The sequence below is a fragment of the Mya arenaria genome, chromosome 6 (genome assembly GCF_026914265.1).
Source record: "Mya arenaria isolate MELC-2E11 chromosome 6, ASM2691426v1".
Classification (NCBI taxonomy): Eukaryota; Metazoa; Mollusca; class Bivalvia; order Myida; family Myidae; genus Mya; species Mya arenaria.
This window is the reverse complement of record NC_069127.1, coordinates 33859113-33877139: the sequence shown is the minus strand read 5'-3', so window position 1 is coordinate 33877139 and position 18027 is coordinate 33859113. Positions and strand designations below refer to the sequence as shown.

General features: G+C 36.1%; 2 protein-coding genes across 9 annotated transcripts in view; both read left to right on the top strand.

Moving 5' to 3' along the window:
• The window catches only part of LOC128238707 (DNA-directed RNA polymerase I subunit RPA1-like), a 41262-nt gene extending 25383 nt beyond the window's left edge, over positions 1-15879 (top strand). The window contains exons 1-8 of one of the 3 annotated variants that reach the window (XM_052954879.1): positions 3687-3767; positions 7670-7851; positions 8549-8676; positions 11305-11512; positions 12226-12430; positions 12728-12846; positions 14722-14933; positions 15741-15879. In XM_052954879.1, coding sequence (XP_052810839.1) covers positions 7683-7851; positions 8549-8676; positions 11305-11512; positions 12226-12430; positions 12728-12846; positions 14722-14933; positions 15741-15803 — 1104 coding nt within the window. In that variant the 5' untranslated portion in view covers positions 3687-3767; positions 7670-7682 and the 3' untranslated portion in view covers positions 15804-15879. Of the gene's footprint in view, positions 1-3686; positions 3768-7669; positions 7852-8548; positions 8677-11304; positions 11513-12225; positions 12431-12727; positions 12847-14721; positions 14934-15740 lie in introns of those variants that run through there. The other 2 variants (XM_052954878.1, XM_052954880.1) reach the window with 2 other exon arrangements.
• The window catches only part of LOC128238705 (DNA-directed RNA polymerase I subunit RPA1-like), a 207064-nt gene that overhangs the window by 167529 nt on the left and 21508 nt on the right, over positions 1-18027 (top strand). For all 6 annotated transcript variants that reach the window (XM_052954873.1, XM_052954876.1, XM_052954874.1 and 3 more), the window contains exon 10: positions 17370-17578. In XM_052954873.1, the coding sequence (XP_052810833.1) occupies positions 17370-17578 (209 nt within the window). The remainder of the gene's footprint in view (positions 1-17369; positions 17579-18027) is intronic.

The window sequence follows — 18027 nt, the reverse complement described above, 5'->3', positions numbered from 1 at the left end:
AATACCAAAAATCATGCTGTATTTAAAAAAGTGCTGAGTGACATGCAATGATTAGTTAAAAAATAAACTTTGTATTTAAAAAGAAAATGTCACGGCAACATGCAAATTATGTCGAAAAAAAAGAACAGCCCTGTTAATAAATTAATACCAACATTCTATACAAAGGATAACAATACTTTAAAAAAAAAACAACAACAACAAATATCTTGGTTGTTTACTACTTAGACCGCAAGCTTGATTCGTTTTACGTACCCACAAGACATTTCGAATGCGCGACGGGCACCGTGGTTAGCTGATACTGGTCTCTTTTCGGATAAAAGAGAAAGCGGCTTCCAGTCTATCAATCAAGAGCTTTAAACGGAAAATGTCGATGCGTACTTTTCCAATATGTTCATATTCTTATTGCATTTAATCTGACCGTATGCAAGAACATTCATGTAGTTAACCCGATTAACTCACTCGCTGCGTACCCATTTCTTGTGCTTCATTAAAAGAACATACAATTAGCTTGTCTTGTTAGGAGAACTATTTTTTATTGGATGTTTTCATTGTAATCAGTTCTGGTATTACTTTGATTATTCAAATTTGCTAACGGCAATCCAATCAAAATACAGCGTATGAATACATTACGTCAGTGAACCCCCAGATTCGGCTTGAAAATGCAGACATCGCGATTACGGCTATGAACTAGGCCACAAGTGCCCTAGTCCAAAAACAAAACAAAGGGCAGTCTTTGCCGCTTAAAGAGCCCCGCCTTCATGTTATTACAAAAGTCCATCAGACGGACGTATTGTGAAAAGGTTTGTCGAAGTGTTTTAAGTAATTAAACTCTCAATCAAACTCTGTGAACAGACCAAAGGCGGGGATCCGTAAGCGGCTTAGACTGCGCTATGGCTCATTTTAAATGGTGAAGAAATAGTAAAGTTAGCTTTGTTTAAATTCTTCATCCGAAGCAAAATATGATAACATATATATAATAACATGCGCGAAACACGTTTTTGTGTATCTTTGATTGACCCACCAAATATGAAACAACAATCTAACTATCCACCTTAATATGCTTCCCTTAACAAATGCATGACTTCATAAGAAATCAGTTTCCATTATCTGTTTTAATATCTCACTTAATAAATATAACTTGATGTTGCAAGGCTCGGTTGAAATTATCACAGCTCACTAAAACCCTCCAAATGTTGTCACTTTCCAGCGCTAATTAGCGAACCCTTCGAAGTTGACCAAACCAATCTTGGTCAGGGTATTATGAGAGAACCCTTCACGATATGTTTTTTTATGCCCCCGAATGTGGGCATATTAAAATCGCACCGTCCGTCCGTCCGTCTGTTCGTCCGTCCGTCCGTCCGGCTCTGTAACTTTCCCTTGTATGGACAGATTCTAAAATAACTTGCCACATGTGTTCCACATACCAAGACGACGTGTCGCGTGCAAGACGCGTGTCCCTACCTCAAAGGTCAAGGTCACACTTAGTGGTTATTCACAATGGAGTGCTGCATATAAGGACATAGAGTAAAGGTTGTCGTCTCCGGGCTGAAACTTTCTCTTGTATGGACATATTTTAAAATAACTTGCCACATGTGTACCACATACCAAGACGACGTGTCGCGTGCAAAACCCGTGTCCCTACCTCAAAGGTCAAGGTCACACTTAGTGTTTATTCACAATGGAGTGCTGCATATAAGGACATAGAGTAAAGGTTATCGTGTCCGGGCTGTAACTTTCTCTTGTATGGACAGATTTTTAAATAACTTGCCACATGTGTTCCACATACCAAGACGACGTGTCGCCTGCAAGATCCGTTTCCTTACCTCCAAGGTCAAGGTCACACATAGTGTTTATTCACAATGGAGTGCTGCATATAAGGACATAGAGTATAGGTTGTCGTGTCCGGGCTGTAACTTTCCCTTGTATGGACAGATTTTAAAATAACTTGCCACATGTGTTCCACATACCAAGACGACGTGTCGCGTGCTAGACCCGTGTCCCTACCTCAAAGGTCAAGGTCACACTTAGTGTTTATTTACAATGGAGTGCTGCATATAAGGACATAGAGTATAGGTTGTCGTGTCCGGGCTGTAACTTTCCCTTGTATGGACAGATTTTAAAATAACTTGCCACATGTGTTCCACATACCAAGACGACGTGTCGCATGCAAGACCCGTGTCCCTACCTCAAAGGTCAAGGTCACACTTAGTGTTTATTCACAATGGAGTGCTGCATATAGAGGACATAGAGTATAGGTTGTCGTGTCCGAGCTGTTACTTTCCCTTGTATGGACAGATTTTAAAATATTTTGCCACATGTGTTCCACATACTTAGACGACGTGTTGCGTGCAAGACCCGTGTCCCTACCTCAAAGGTCAAGGTCACACTTAGTGTTTATTCACAATGGAGTGCTGCATATAAGGACAAAGAGTATAGGTTGTCGTGTCCGGGCTGTAACTTTCCCATGTATGGACAGATTTTAAAATAACTTGCTACATGTGTTCCACATACGAAGACGACGTGTCGCGTGCAAGACCCATGTCCCTACCTCTGAAGTGAAAGATACACTAAGTGTTTATTCACAAGGGAATTCTGAATATAAGGACATAACAGTGTAGGTTGTCAAGTATGGGTGGTATTTTTGATATTCAGAGGCAATTTTAAATAACTTGCCATATTTATTTGAAACGTAAAGGCAAGATCAACTTTTCATGTACTGACCTTGTTCGTAGGTCAATGTCACATTCGGGGGCATTCGTCACATACTGTGACAGCTCTTGTTATCAATAGCGGATACAGGGGGTGCACCCGGCTCGCCACACCTCTTAAAATAGTCTAAGTTTACTTTTTGTTTCAATAAAAGTGAAAATAAACAATACAATATGCTCAAAATGCACCATTTCGGACTATGAATTGTTATTTTTTTCTTAGAGAAGTACCCTTAAAAAACCATGCCAACAATTAAAACCCGGAAATAGATTTCGGCCTTAAAGGAGGGGCGCAAGTCGATTTGTTGTGTCCCCTTTAACACTGAATCCAACACCCGCCCCTGTTAATATATATACATTTACCAAACACAAGCAACTCCCTTTCAAGACAATTTTGTAGAAAAAACTACGACATACACACATTTAAATGGAATTTTCATATAAACAGTGTTAGGCAAGAAAGTTTTCCTGCCTGAGAATGATGAGCAATAGGTTTCCTGCTTGAACATCCAATGTCGACTAACCATTGATCAAAGTCCCTATTATTCAATTGTCAATACATGTACGTGTTCCTGTGAATTAAAAAGCACAATATACTGATAATGTACAAATGAAAGTATAACGATTATGAATAAAACTTATGTACAATATTAGCATGTCTAGCGACTGTAACGAAAGTTTTCGTATTCATAATAATCCCTTGTATCTTTTGAAATACAATGTACATGTGCTTTCATATTAAAACATATATGATTTTTATTACAGACTTACATTGTATTATATACAGTAAGGTAATAATATAAAATAAATAATGTTTATTAATCCGAAAAGTGTGAGTAAAACGTAAATCAGCCATGAGAACAGTACAGCACAATATGCATTTTCATTGGTTATCTTTGACCGCAAGGTCTAAAATAAAACATACAATTTTCTCAAAGGGGAATTAACCGCTGCGTAGATTTCTAAACTGTTGAGTGTGTCGTAACAAAAATATAAACACATGTTTTGATTAACAGTGAAGATATTTAATACTTCGAAGAACGACATCATGTGTGAAAGGTAATTTAGATTGGAAAAATATATCATTACCGTTTTTTAAACGTCATACAATACATTTTTATGATCATGAATGTAATTTGTTCATTGTCATATAATTTCGCGATATTCATTTTCTGGTTCTTGATCAGGGACAGTGGTGTCAACCACTTTACCCTGGTTTGGTTATAAATTCCAATCACCAACTGTTAGAACCCTACATAACGAATTACACTCAACCTGGTGCTTTTAATAAATTTGATTGCAGTTACATTGCTCAACACAAAATTCCTACATATAACTCTGCAATTTCACATTAGGCTACACTGAATTGATGTTCCTTTCCTCTGATTTACCTTTTATTCTGTTGATTACAAAAATAAACAATTACTTCTGCTCTTCTAACAAAGACTTATGAAATATGAATAGAGCTACCCGTGCAAGCTACATGTACATGTATTCCTAAAGGCATTTTAGCACTTTTGCAGCTACATGTATATTTCAGTATCAGTTAACTTACTTTTTAAAAATTCTGTAACAAACACTCAATATTCCAGCGACCATATTATAAAGTGTGGAGGAGAAAATTGTTTACCCTCTGGCGAAAGCCATTCTGCAAGCACAGCACAATTTACAATCCTTTTGTACCCGTGACACCTTTTGAAATACAGTACTGTTAAGACCAAACTTGACAGTTAGTGAACTTCTTGTTCACTATCAGTTCACCATCAGTGCACTTCGTAGTGCACTAGGGTAAGACAAGGGGAAGACTAGGGACAGACTAAATGCAGACAAGGGGCTGACCAGATAAGGTTTATTCAGTCTATAATAAAGGCTATCTTTACAGTGAAACTTAGAATGATGGGTGTAGTTTAAACAGATGTTTTAATGGTAATTAATTTATAGGGAATACTTATAATCCATTTGGATCTTTCATGTAAATGATATAGATAATAAATTAAAAAAAACTGATGTTTTGTAAAAAAGAAATTGTCAAACAAAGATATTTAAATGTTGTTTTTTTTCTTTATTAATATGCATTGCATTATTTTGATATTAATTGATAGGTATAATAATATAACTTTGGTTCTGGGTTAAAGGGTTTCATCTTCAAACACTTATTGAACATAATGATGAAATGAATTCATAAGCCTTTATTTTAACAATAACAAGGTAATCATCAAGGTTCATACCTTATTGTTCCAAGCTCAAACTGTGGAATTGTTGTGCCCTTGTTGATTCATTCAAAGGTTATATAAAACAAGATTTTCTTCCATCTATTCTAAAACTTATAATTTTATGTTTATTTTTGTTTAACAAATGTATTGTGATTTAAGGTGACCGCCTAACAGCAATCATTATCACATAAGTACAACATATATTATTATTACATTTTCTAAATTGTACCCAGATTTATTGATTGCATTTCTAATTTGAAACACATAATAGATAAACATATACTTTAGAAGTTTTGTATAATTGGTTCTGCTGCTTCATTATTAAATGAAATACTATCCATTGAAGGCTACACTAAGCCTTCTTTAAGCACCCCCACCCCCATAGTACACAATTTTGTGTATTGATCTTTATCTTTATTGCCTCCTGCTGTCTTTCAAATCTCAGATCTGTCAGTGTTTGACTAACCGTTTCATTTTGATAACTTTTTAAATCATATTAAAAGCATTATAACAATGCTTTAGAGTAAGAATAAGAGTAATGTTAGATATTATTAATAATATCCCATTTATATGATTTATATCCTACAACATAAATGTAATGCTACTTTATTTGTTTATTATTTACTTCTCATCAGTCAAATTAATACATTGGCTATGCACATATTGTTTATGCAAGAATTGGTTGTGTATTAATAGGACAATGCTATTTTCTACTCTAAATGGTGTCACCTCCAAATGGCCCCAAGCCAATAAACAAATACACAGGAAATTGGCCCCTGCAATGACACTAGTGCAATAAACAAGGGATACACAGCAGAGAATTAACATGACAATCTTCTTAAAACTAGGCAACTCAATATTTTCTTACAAATTTGGTTTTAGAGAAGAGATGTTAACAAATATGTTTTTATAAAAGATGGAAAATAGTTTATATTTATTAATTATATTTTGCAATTGCATTATAAATTAAAAAAAAACCTATTAGTTTAGGACACTTTTCATAATTTGTTAATCAAATTGTTAAGAGTAGAGATATTTAATTTTAACCATCAGCATATCATGTATTTTAACATCAAATAGTAAGTTTAATAGAACTCATATTCATTGTAATGCCTGGTTAATGGTTGGATGCATTGGATAATTCCCTTTTTTGTCATTTTTAAGTTATCACAGCAGGGTCCCTGATACTTCCTGTGTATTGTTTATTGCCTCGACCTATTGGGGCTAACATTGTTACAATGGGTAATCTCATTACAAAAGTATGAATAAGCATTTTATCATTTTCTTAAAATTCAAATTTAATGCCTGGTTAGTGGGCCATTTTGTAGGGCAATTCCCGTTAGTGCTCTTTTTATAGATAAAGATAAATAGATACATTCAGTATCAAATGCTCAAACTAGGATTTTAAGATGTTTATTTATGAAAAGTAATGAAATTAATCGTGAATATAGTTACGTAACATCTATACAGGAAAGTTACAGACAATTGCAATATCATCTAGATTAGTATTTATAAACTTTTTGATGAAGTTATAATGTAATGCATATATGAAAAATCTGTTTCTGAAGAAATAGCCTGAGCTTCTATTTTTAAATCTAATTAAGGCAAGGTATTTTTTTTTCAACACTGCATGCATTTTTTCTACTTTTAAATTACAATTACCTTTTTATCATAAACATTGGTTTTGCATTCACTGTTTGAATATATAATAGTGCTGTTCACTTATATACTTAGGATTCAGAATTATTATTTTGTAATCACTAATTGACTTTAATTAAATGTCTGAATTACCAAAACAAATGTTTGGATGTTACAATAGTAGCACAATTATATTGATAACACCCCTATTTTCAAATATTGGCTTACAAAGAATATTTATTGGATTTATTTAAGAAATGTTTTATTCTTATTTCACCTACATTAGAATTAAAAAGTTGACAAATATGACAGTAAATGCTGGGTAGAAACCCCTTGTCTTTAGTTACTGGCCCATTAAATGATGATCATCATAAAGTCATCAATAAATGCAGTATACTAAAATGTTTTATCACAAGTTAATCTGCTAGAGGAAATGATCTTATCAGTTAAATTAAATCAATATAGTAAGGCCAATCTGAGTGGACCAGGAAAATCTATACTGGCTTATCTAATAAACTACAGACTACATTAGTTTATCCTTAGTGCACAAATTGTTCACTACTAGTGCACTCCTAGTGAACAAGAGTGTAAAGTTTGGTCTTAACAGTACTGTATATGCATGTGTCGGTAAGCCGCATCATGGTAATTTGCAGCATGTATGTTTTTTGAAGTCTTACGTAATAGCAGCAGATGAACGTGGTGATATGCATACCACCGAGTTGGCTAGCGCAGTATATATTTCTGCAGTTTAACGTGATGACAATATCTCTCCCAAGGCATTGCGTGTTTTGTAAAATATGTATAGAATAAAATGTATAGAAAGTGTACCTACCTACGCTGTAAAAGCCAGACCCTACCCTCTTAAATAGTCAGTTTTAAAACAAAACAAAACATAAATAAGAAAAATTAATGTTTGAATATGTATTTAAAACCTTTAAAGCTGTAATTGTTTAAAGCTTTATAATTTTAACACAATTTTCAAATGATGACACTAACATTCGTACATAAAACCTAATAAAATAAAAGGCCTATGTACATTGAAAAGGATGTAACCCTAACCAAACCATTTCATACTTTTTCTTTGGTCTTAACAAACTATTCTGTTTTTAGATAAAAGACGACAATGGACAAGAGAGATGACTTTAACCCATATTATGGGATAGAAGAAGTTCAGTTCCGATTTTACACAAGAAAAGATGTCAGGGCGTTGAGTGTGAAGGAAATAACAAATGTGGAGACCTTTGAAACCCTGAACCATCCAACAGTTGGGGGACTGTATGATCAGGCACTGGGTAAGCACTGCAGCAGGTTAACATTTGTACTTCAGGGCTGTTTTTCAAGTTATTTGGAACTGATTTTCGGCCCCATTCCTCACCTTTTCCCCCAGTTCTAACTTAAATTGGACCAAAAATTGACTTGTAGGCATTTTTCATCTGCAATAAGCTTTCAGAAGTTAGAATCCAGTAGTATGAATTTGTATCTTAATTATATGTGGCAAAAGAATACATATTTGATATAAATTATGATTTAAGCATTACAGCATGCATTAAAAAAAAATACGGAAAGATTTTCCTTTGGAAGGGGCCCAACCATTTTCTCCTACAGTGGAACACTTTTTAAATTTTGAAGTTGATTGATTACATTTTTGTATCAATTTGATTTAACAAATTCTGATATATTAATATTTAATTTGTACAAATGTTTGATATACGTGTGATTTATTATTCATTTTTTAAATACTGTTATCAGAATAATCTTTGCAGCAAAAGTGATTGGTGTTAAGACAAATCTTATTGAAGAATCATTCCCTAGCAAATAGTTTATTTCTGATGGAAAATAGTTTGCAAGTTGTTTATTCAATCTGATAAAGTGTTGCGACTAATTGAAATTCACTAACAGTTAAATCAGCAAATACTAAGAGATAAAATTTTAACATTTCTTAACAAAAATGTTCCAAACTCCAATTATGTTCAAGTTTGAATATTCCAGGCCCATCGGATGAGCATGATGTCTGTTTTACCTGTAACCAGCCATCCTTGCATTGCCCAGGCCATATGGGCCACATGGAGCTGGCCATGCCCGTCTTCAACCCTCTCCTCTTTATGACCATGCTACAGGTATGTATCGGGCCTACCAACCTTTCTTATTTCTACCCAGACCATATGGGCCACATGGTGCTGGCCATGCCCGTCTTCAACCCTCTCCTCTTTATGACCATGCCACAGGTATGTATGGCCCCTATCAACCTAACTTAGTTCTGCAACAGCCATATGGGCCACATGGAGCTGGCCATGCCCGTCTTCAACCCTCTCCTCTTTATGACCATGCTCCAGGTATGTATGGGGGCCTACCAACCTTACTTAGTTCTGCCACAGTCATATGGGCCACATGGTGCTGACCATGCCAGTCTTCAACCCTCTTTATGACCATGCTACAGGTATGTATGGCGCCTACCAACCTTACTTAGTTCTGCCACAGCCATATGGGCCACATGGTGCTGGCCATGCCAGTCTTCATCCCTCTTTATGACCATGCTACAGGTATGTATTGCGCCTACCAACCTTACTTAGTTCTGCCACAGCCATATGGGCCACATGGTGCTGGCCATGCCAGTCTTCAACCCTCTTTATGACCATGCTACAGGTATGTATGGGGGCCTACCAACCTTACTTAGTTCTGCCACAGCCATATGGGCCACACGGAGCTGGCCATGCCAGTCTTCAACCCTCTTTATGACCATGCTACAGGTATGTATGGGGGCCTACCAACCTTACTTAGTTCTGCCACAGCCATATGGGCCACATGGAGCTGGCCATGCCCGTCTTCATCCCTCTCCTCTTTATGACCATGCTACAGGTATGTATCGGGCCTACCAACCTTTCTTAGTTCTGCCACAGCAATATGGGCCACATGGAGCTGGCCATGCCAGTCTTCAACCCTCTTTATGACCATGCTACAGGTTTGTATTGCGCCTACCAACCTTTCTTAGTTCTGCCACAGCCATATGGGCCACATGGAGCTGGCCATGCCAGTCTTCAACCCTCTTTATGACCATGCTACAGGTATGTATGGGGGCCTACCAACCTTACTTAGTTCTGCCTCGGCCGTATGCGCCACATGGAGCTGACCATGCCAGTCTTCAACCATTTTCTCATCATTTATCAACATGCTACAGGTATGTAAGGGGCCTACCAACCTAACTTAGTTCTGCCCCGGCCATATGGGCCACATGGAGCTGGCCTTGCCTGTCTTCAACCCTCTCCTCTTTATGACCATGCTACAGGTGTGTATGGCGCCTACCAACCTTACTTAGTTTTACCCTGGCCATATGGGCCACATGGATCTGGCCATGCCTGTCTTCAACCCTCTCCTCTTTATGACCATGCTACAGGTAAGTAAGGCGCCTACAAACCTTACTTAGTTTTACCCTGGCCATATGGGCTACATGGAGCTGGCCATGCCTGTCGTCAACCCTCTCCTCTTTATGACCATGCTACAGGTATGTATGGCGCCTACCAACCTTACTTAGTTTTACCCTGGCCATATGGGCCACATGGATCTGGCCATGCCTGTCTTCAACCCTCTCCTCTTTATGACCATGCTACAGGTAAGTAAGGCGCCTACCAACCTTACTTAGTTTTACCCTGGCCATATGGGCCACATGGATCTGGCCATGCCTGTCTTCAACCCTCTCCTCTTTATGACCATGCTACAGGTAAGTAAGGCGCCTACAAACCTTAATTAGTTCTGCCTCGGCCATATGGGCCACATGGAGCTGGCCATGCCCGTCTTCAACCCTCTCCTCTTTATGACCATGCTACAGGTATGTATGGGGGCATACCAGCCATACCTAGTTCTACTCTGGCCATATGGGCCACATGGAGCTGGCCATGCCTGTCTTCAACCCTCTCCTCTTTATGACCATGCTACAGGTAAGTAAGGCGCCTACAAACCTTAATTAGTTCTGCCTCGGCCATATGGGCCACATGGAGCTGACCATGCCCGTCTTCAACCCTCTCCTCTTTATGACCATGCTACAGGTATGTATGGGGGCATACCAGCCATACCTAGTTCTACTCTGGCCATATGGGCCACATGGAGCTGGCCATGCCCGTCTTCAACCCTCTCCTCTTTATGACCATGCTACAGGTATGTATGGCGCCTACCAACCTTACTTAGTTCTACCCTGGCCATATGGGCCACATGGAGCTGGCCATGTCTGTCTTCAACCCTCTCCTCTTTATGACCATGCTACAGGTATGTATGGGGGCCTACCAGCCTTACTTAGTTCTGCCCCAGCCATATGAAGCTAGCCTTGCCTGTCTTCAACCCTCTCCTCTTTATCATCATGCTACAGGTATGTATGGCGCCTACCAACCTTACTTAGTTCTACCCTGGCCATATGGGCCACATGGAGCTGGCCATGTCTGTCTTCAACCCTCTCCTCTTTATGACCATGCTACAGGTATGTATGGCGCCTACCAACCTTACTTAGTTCTACCCTGGCCATATGGGCCACATGGAGCTGGCCATGTCTGTCTTCAACCCTCTCCTCTTTATGACCATGCTACAGGTATGTATGGGGGCCTACCAGCCTTACTTAGTTCTGCCCCGGCCATATGGAGCTGGCCTTGCCTGTCTTCAACCCTCTCCTCTTTATCACCATGCTAAGGTGTGTATTGGCGCGTACCAACATTACTTAGTTCTGCCTGTAACAAGCATCATGTTTTCTTTGATTTCTCCAGACACTGCGAGCCACATGTTTCACCTGTCACAGACTGAACGTCGACCCGATTGCCTGCACACTGTTCCTGGCCGAGAGTCAACTTCTCGAGGCGGGGCTTGTTGCCGAGGCCGCCATTTTGTCATATAGATTCAGTGAGGAGGATCGCAGTGAAGATCGTAGCCAGCATAAACAGCTAATTGAGGAAACTGCTAAACAATGCCTGCAAGGTTGGAAGTTTTAATAGATCTATTTCCTCTTAGGTAGGACACAAAATTAAAAAGAGTTATAGCATATTATTTATTTAAAGCACATTGCTGGAAAACTTGTTTTCTAAACATTTCAGAAAAACAAGTAAAATGCATTTCTATTTGTGCCTTTTTTGGAAGGAAAAGAGACAAGGATTGGCCAAGCCTTTATGTTTAATCATATTTTATTGCTCTTTTGTAAACAGAATTATTTTGCATTCAATTTACACATACACTTACAATCAAATAAAACAAAAAGAACAAAGCCTTTATGTCCAGCTTGACATCATAATTTGTAAACTATTTTAGAAGTTAACTCAGCAATATAAACAAAAGTTCACAATGAGTAAACATATGGATATCAAGTCTATTTACTCTGTCTGAAAAAAATGTTGAGTTATGCCCCTTAATTGTTTGGGGAAAAAATAGCCAAGATTGGCACCTGCATGTCACAGAGTTATTTAATTGGTACCAGTATTAATTGCAATTTAATGCTTACTGGTATGAATGGTAATCACTATTAATAGCAATGTAGTGGTAGCTGCAATTAATTGCAATTCAATTATAATGGCTATTAATTGCAATTCAATTGTTTTCCTGTATTTATGAAAATTTAATGGTAATTGCTATTAATGGTTATTAAATGATCATGGCTATTTATTGTAATGTAACTAATGTTAATGGCAATTTTTCAGGAAAGTCACCAAAACAGGACAAAAATAGTCACAGTTACAAGAATGTCGAGGCTGTCAGACAGAGCATTTCCAGCATCTTCACCAAAGTTCAGATGCGCAAAAACAAGAAGTGTGCTCACTGCCTCGCCAAGAGAAAAACACTGAGACATGAGGATCGCTCCAAAATTTTCCTGGTCGGAACCCTTGCTGATGCTCCTAAGGAAAAGTATGATTGATAATCATTTTCTATGGATTTTTTCTTGGATTTTTTTTCATGTTATGAATGATACAAATTTAATTTGATAAAATTTGTGTTACATGCTGACTGTTTTTCCTTGGCGTGTTACATTGAAGTATTTTAAATTATTTAATGCTTTGATATTCTGCAGACAAACATTATTGACACCCTTTTAATCTGCTTTATTTAATCTACCATAATGGAGATACATTACATGGATGCTCTTCATGGCTGTTAATAAAATAAAGGAAATAAAATTTATAAACTCATATATTGTCTTACTAGGGGAAAAACAAAGGTCACGAACAACCAGACTGGTGATGATCCTGAAGATGATGGCGATGACGAGGAAGAGGGGGATAACTCGGACACAGAGGAGCCCGCCAGGAAAAGGAGTAGACCAGGTTGAATATATTGTACCAGTCCAGGCCCCTGTTTCTCGAAAAAAATTCTCAAGTTCTTGCTCAACTGTTTACACTTTTTAAATTGTGTATGTTTGGTAAATGGAAAGGTAATAACTTCTGATTCTTTTATATTTTGATAATATAACTTTGTATTTCATATACTTTTAAACATATTTCATTAACATTGTCATTAGATATGCAAAGGAAAGTTAAGTACTAATAAAAATATTGAGTAATTACTCCAGAACATTTTTTTCTCTAGAACATAATTATCTTTTTGTTTTTGTTTACAAAAATCCAGAATAAAATCTATGAGAGAATATCATTTTGTCAGAGTAAAAACATACACAATTTTTATCCATGCTTTGAGTAAGGTTTTGAGGAATCACTTCAGAATATTTGAGAAACTGGGACAAGATGAATTGTTAGAACTTCAGTTTTCAACCTAAAGCCTTAATTTTTATATAGATCATACTCATCGAAATTAGATGGATGAATAAGACTTAAACTTGGGCATAAATTAGTTTTACAAGCCTTGATTTATAAAATCAAGTTTTCAGCAATCTTTGAAAGCATTTTACCAGTGAAGAACTTGTTGGCCTGTGTACATTTCAACCACTGCTTAGGTAGAACACCATGAACATATTTAAGCCTGCATCTATAAATATCATAGAATTGTTGTACTTCCATTAGGAGTTTTTCTTGGATCTCACCATAAGGGTAGTGTGAATTTAAATCTAGGCTGCTTTATTTTATTGAATTCTTTCCATTTCACTATAAAAAAGGCTATAAAATTGTTGATGATATTGTTGTAAATATGCTTTCGAACCATATCACTCTAAGGTTCAGGTTTTTGTTCAGGTATTTTTGAGGTAAAAAGTCTTGGTACTTGGTATTTTGATAGCCTTTCTTGTAAAAAATCTTTCATCATAACACACAAAAAAACATTTAAGATATTCAACTGAAACTTGGTATGCACCTTGCCATAGACTGTACACACATGCAAGGGAAATAACTCAGGCTTCATTAATTGTCAAGTTATGCCCCTTTTGATAGCAATAGCATTCAGTCTGTGATGATGTTGATATAATTTTACAACTGTACACTTTAAAATGAAAGATTGCGATGGAATAAGGGACCATCTTTCCAATGAAAGTTTTGTTTAAACTTATTTATTTTTGCAACAATTTGGTAAACAAGTAATTGCATCTTTTATTTATTACTCTTGTTGACACGATGTTGTATGAGAGTGTGGTCTTGTTTTGTTGGGGAAACCAGAGTACCCACAGTTTTTAAAACAGTTTTATGTGGTATACATGGAAGTACTTGTGAATGTACATGTTTTCTTGAGACTTCTGGTTTTCCTCAATACTTTGACTGGTAATAATTAGGCAAGGGATGTGCAATAATTCGTCAATAAATTACGATATATTTAATCATTATGTTAGATTAAAGCTGCACTATCACAGAGCAAATTTTTGCGTAAATATCTGCAAACCAATAATAAAAGATTACAGACAAAAGATCAGATGACAGATTTTTATATTCCCATGCAAAAAAATGTATTATGGCTTAAAGCGTTACTTCAGTAAAAGAAAAATGCATAAAACATCAATTTTTGAGCTTTAATATAATCATCTGCTTGTTCCAAGACAAAAAATAAAAAAGTTGTAAAAACGTTATATCTGTGAGAGTGCAGTTTTAAACCATGAAAATTTAATTAATTACCATGCATTATCTTTTTATATTTAAACGAAATATCTGGATCATATAACAATAATGCTTAAAAATATCATGATATGTCCCAACATGTTTTTAACTACAGTACACATTCTTCGTAAAAATGTCTCATAAAATTGAAATCTATCTTTTTAGATGTGATAAAATCTAAACAGAAGGGAAGCAGCGTGTCGAACATAAGTATGATCACTCCATTGAAGTTAAGGGACCATTTCCGCAAGGTGTGGTCAGCTGACGGAGTGGTTCTACAGGAAGTCTATCCCGTACTGAAACACTCGGGCCTGGAGTTTCCGACTGACATCTTCTTTCTGGAGGCAATTCCTGTGCCACCTACAAAGTTCAGACCAGTCAGTACCTCTGTTAGATGCAACTTTGTTGTAGTATTTTCAGGACATGAAGCTTTATTTCTTTGGAAGAATTGTTAGTAATATGTTAGCTATATTGTCATAATATAAATAATGTACTTGGACAGTTTAAATAATTCTGATCAGTGTAAGCCTAAATTTGGACAAATTGTCAACTCAAAAGACATACATCATAACTAGTATAATGGCCAGTGTTGTGTGTGGGTTTTTTTTTGGGAGGGGGGCTATTTATGTGTCCAAAATTTAGCCCCACTACACCTGAAAAAAGTAAAAATAATAAAGGATCATTGAGCTCTTAACATTGAGCAATTGTAGCAATATAGTGCCATTCATGAATATTACCATAGGGTTGTTGAATTCAAGGTTTGAAAAAAAGTTAAACTTTATATGAATCATGTTAGTATTATTTCCCTTTTTGCCAAAACGAAGCTATATTTCCACTATCAATGTGCCCCGCCACCATTCTCTTAAAAAAGGAAAAAACACTAAATGCTTCCAGTGTGAACGGGGAATTGTGGAGCTTATTTCAAAATATCATAAAATTACGTTGATTAGTTTCAATAATCATTTAACAAAGGAATTAAGATTTTAATTTCAAAATTTAAATAAGCCTAGTTTAATATGTTCTCAAATCTCTTTGTTTCAAATTATATTTCATTATGACCAATAATTAAAAAAATCTCAATATTGCACTACAATACATTCATTTATAAGATGGTCCCCACATTCCTTGCATATTGATGTACTGCTGTCTATTACTTAAGATTGGTTTTGCAATCTTCCACACAGATCTCAGAGATGCATGATCAGAAGTACGAACACTCGCATACATCGAACCTGCTGGCATCCTGAAAGATAACTCCCTCGTGCGTGACATTCTATGGGGGATGGAGAAATCCTCTGCAGACACGCAGGTTGGCCCCGGCAGCTTCTCGGTGAGTACACTAGCTAGTCTGTTTTCTCAAATAGAAGTTGAAGTATTGTTGTGGTATTGTTATCGTTGTTGTCATGCAGAATTTGTTTTCGGCAATTTTTATAGCCCAATGTAATGTTCTCAATGCGCAAGTATGTTTTTTCCCAAATGTTAACAATAGTTAATTGATGTTTTTTGCACATTCAAATTACCTAAATAATACTTGACAAATAAAACAATTTATTTTTTAATAAAAGCCACTATACACCAGATTGGCACCAAAAAAGTTTTTATTCTGTAACGAATCACAGGACAATTTTTTAATAAAATGTTTTACTCTTTGATATCATAATTGTCATTGAATCCACTGTGCTACGAATACTTACCCTGAACAGTTGGAATATTTAAGCTATATACCTAACTTGAAAAGTTTGAAATAATGTGTATTATTTCTGTGTTTATTTTTCCAGCATGAACTGATTATTATTCCAGCAAAAGCACAGTTTAAAATAATGTGAATTATTTCTATGTTTTTTTTCTAGCGTGAACTAAATATTATTCCAGGGAGGATGCTAAATGAAAAAGTTGATAATGTGTATTATTTCTGTGGTTTTTTTCTAGCGTGAACTAAATATTATTCCAGGGAGGATGCTAAATGAAAAAGTTGATAATGTGTATTATTTCTGTGGTTTTTTTCTAGCGTGAACTGAACATTATTCCGGGGAAGACGCTGTATGAAAAGTTAAGTGCCGCTCTGGCTCGACTACAAATGATGATAAACCGGTTTCACGACAGCGAAGCTGACAAGTCACTTACTCAGGACAGCAAAAATATTGGCATTAAACAGGTACAAGCAAGGTCTTTGATAACCCTAGCCTGTTGATATCAAGACTGTGTCAAAATGTCTCTTATGTCTGAAAAGTAGTAACTATCATGGACTTGATGCTGATACTTACTAAGCAGCATTGAAATATTGAAGGTTTCAGTAGCTTTTGACATAACATCACAAATAAGCCAAATTATCTTTTTCTAGATCTTTGTGTGTGTGTGTACATTTAGTGGGAATATAGAATAGTTTCAATGTTTGTTATGTTATGTATTCTTATTGAAAGATTCCTAAAGATTTCATCTTTAGAAATTTGTCTTTATCTAACATCAAGACCCCATTTCTGAAACATTCTTAGCATAACTCACCTAAGAATCTTATTTCATTTAGCAAAAATTACTATCTTAAATATGATTTTATAAAACAAAAAGAAGTTTATCTTATATATCAAATATTATTTCCTTTCCCCAAAAAAGGAGAATATAACTCAATTTATATAAAATCATAAATATTTTGCTGAGCTTCATTCTGTTATTAGGGATTTAAGATTTTTGGAGAAATTTGGTCCAGGTTTCAAGAATTTATTTATTAAATGAATATTTGTAATCATTTTTTGAATGATTTAAAGGTCAATTTTACACTTATGAAAAAACAGAAGTGTAATTGTTGGATTTTTCAGGTGCTGGAGAAGAAGTCTGGTTTGTTTCGCAAGCACATGATGCACTTTGCAGCTCGTTCAGTTATCTCCCCTGATCCGAATATCAACACAAATGAAATCGGGATTCCCCTCGTGTTTGCAAAGGTGCTCACGTACCCTCAGCCCGTCACTCCCTGGAATGTCCATGAACTGAGACAGGCGGTCATCAATGGGCCCAGCATCTACCCTGGGTAAGGGACATACTATAGCCCAAAGAATTGAAATTGGGGAAGGGTAATTAATGTTTATTAAACAAAATAATAGCAAATTTCCTTTAAATTTTGATTTATGAATGCACATTTTTAAGCAGATCATATATTGAAATGATTCCTGTTAAGAGTCTTACTACCTGAAATTATAATCTGTTAAACATTTGCCAAAGACAATAAACATATGTATATAAAGCAAAACCCATAACTATAAATAATAATTTGTTGAGTTATGTTTTATGCTTGACATAAAAGAAAAGAGACAAGCTTTGGCATCTATTACAGGCGATCTTGTTGATACATTATCCTAAGAGCAACCCACATCATTGCGAAGCATGGCCGTGTGACCCTACTAAAGGGTAACCAGACAATCTCAGACAAGGGGCCCGCATTGCAATAAATATATTGGTCGTTAATTAAAATTGACATAG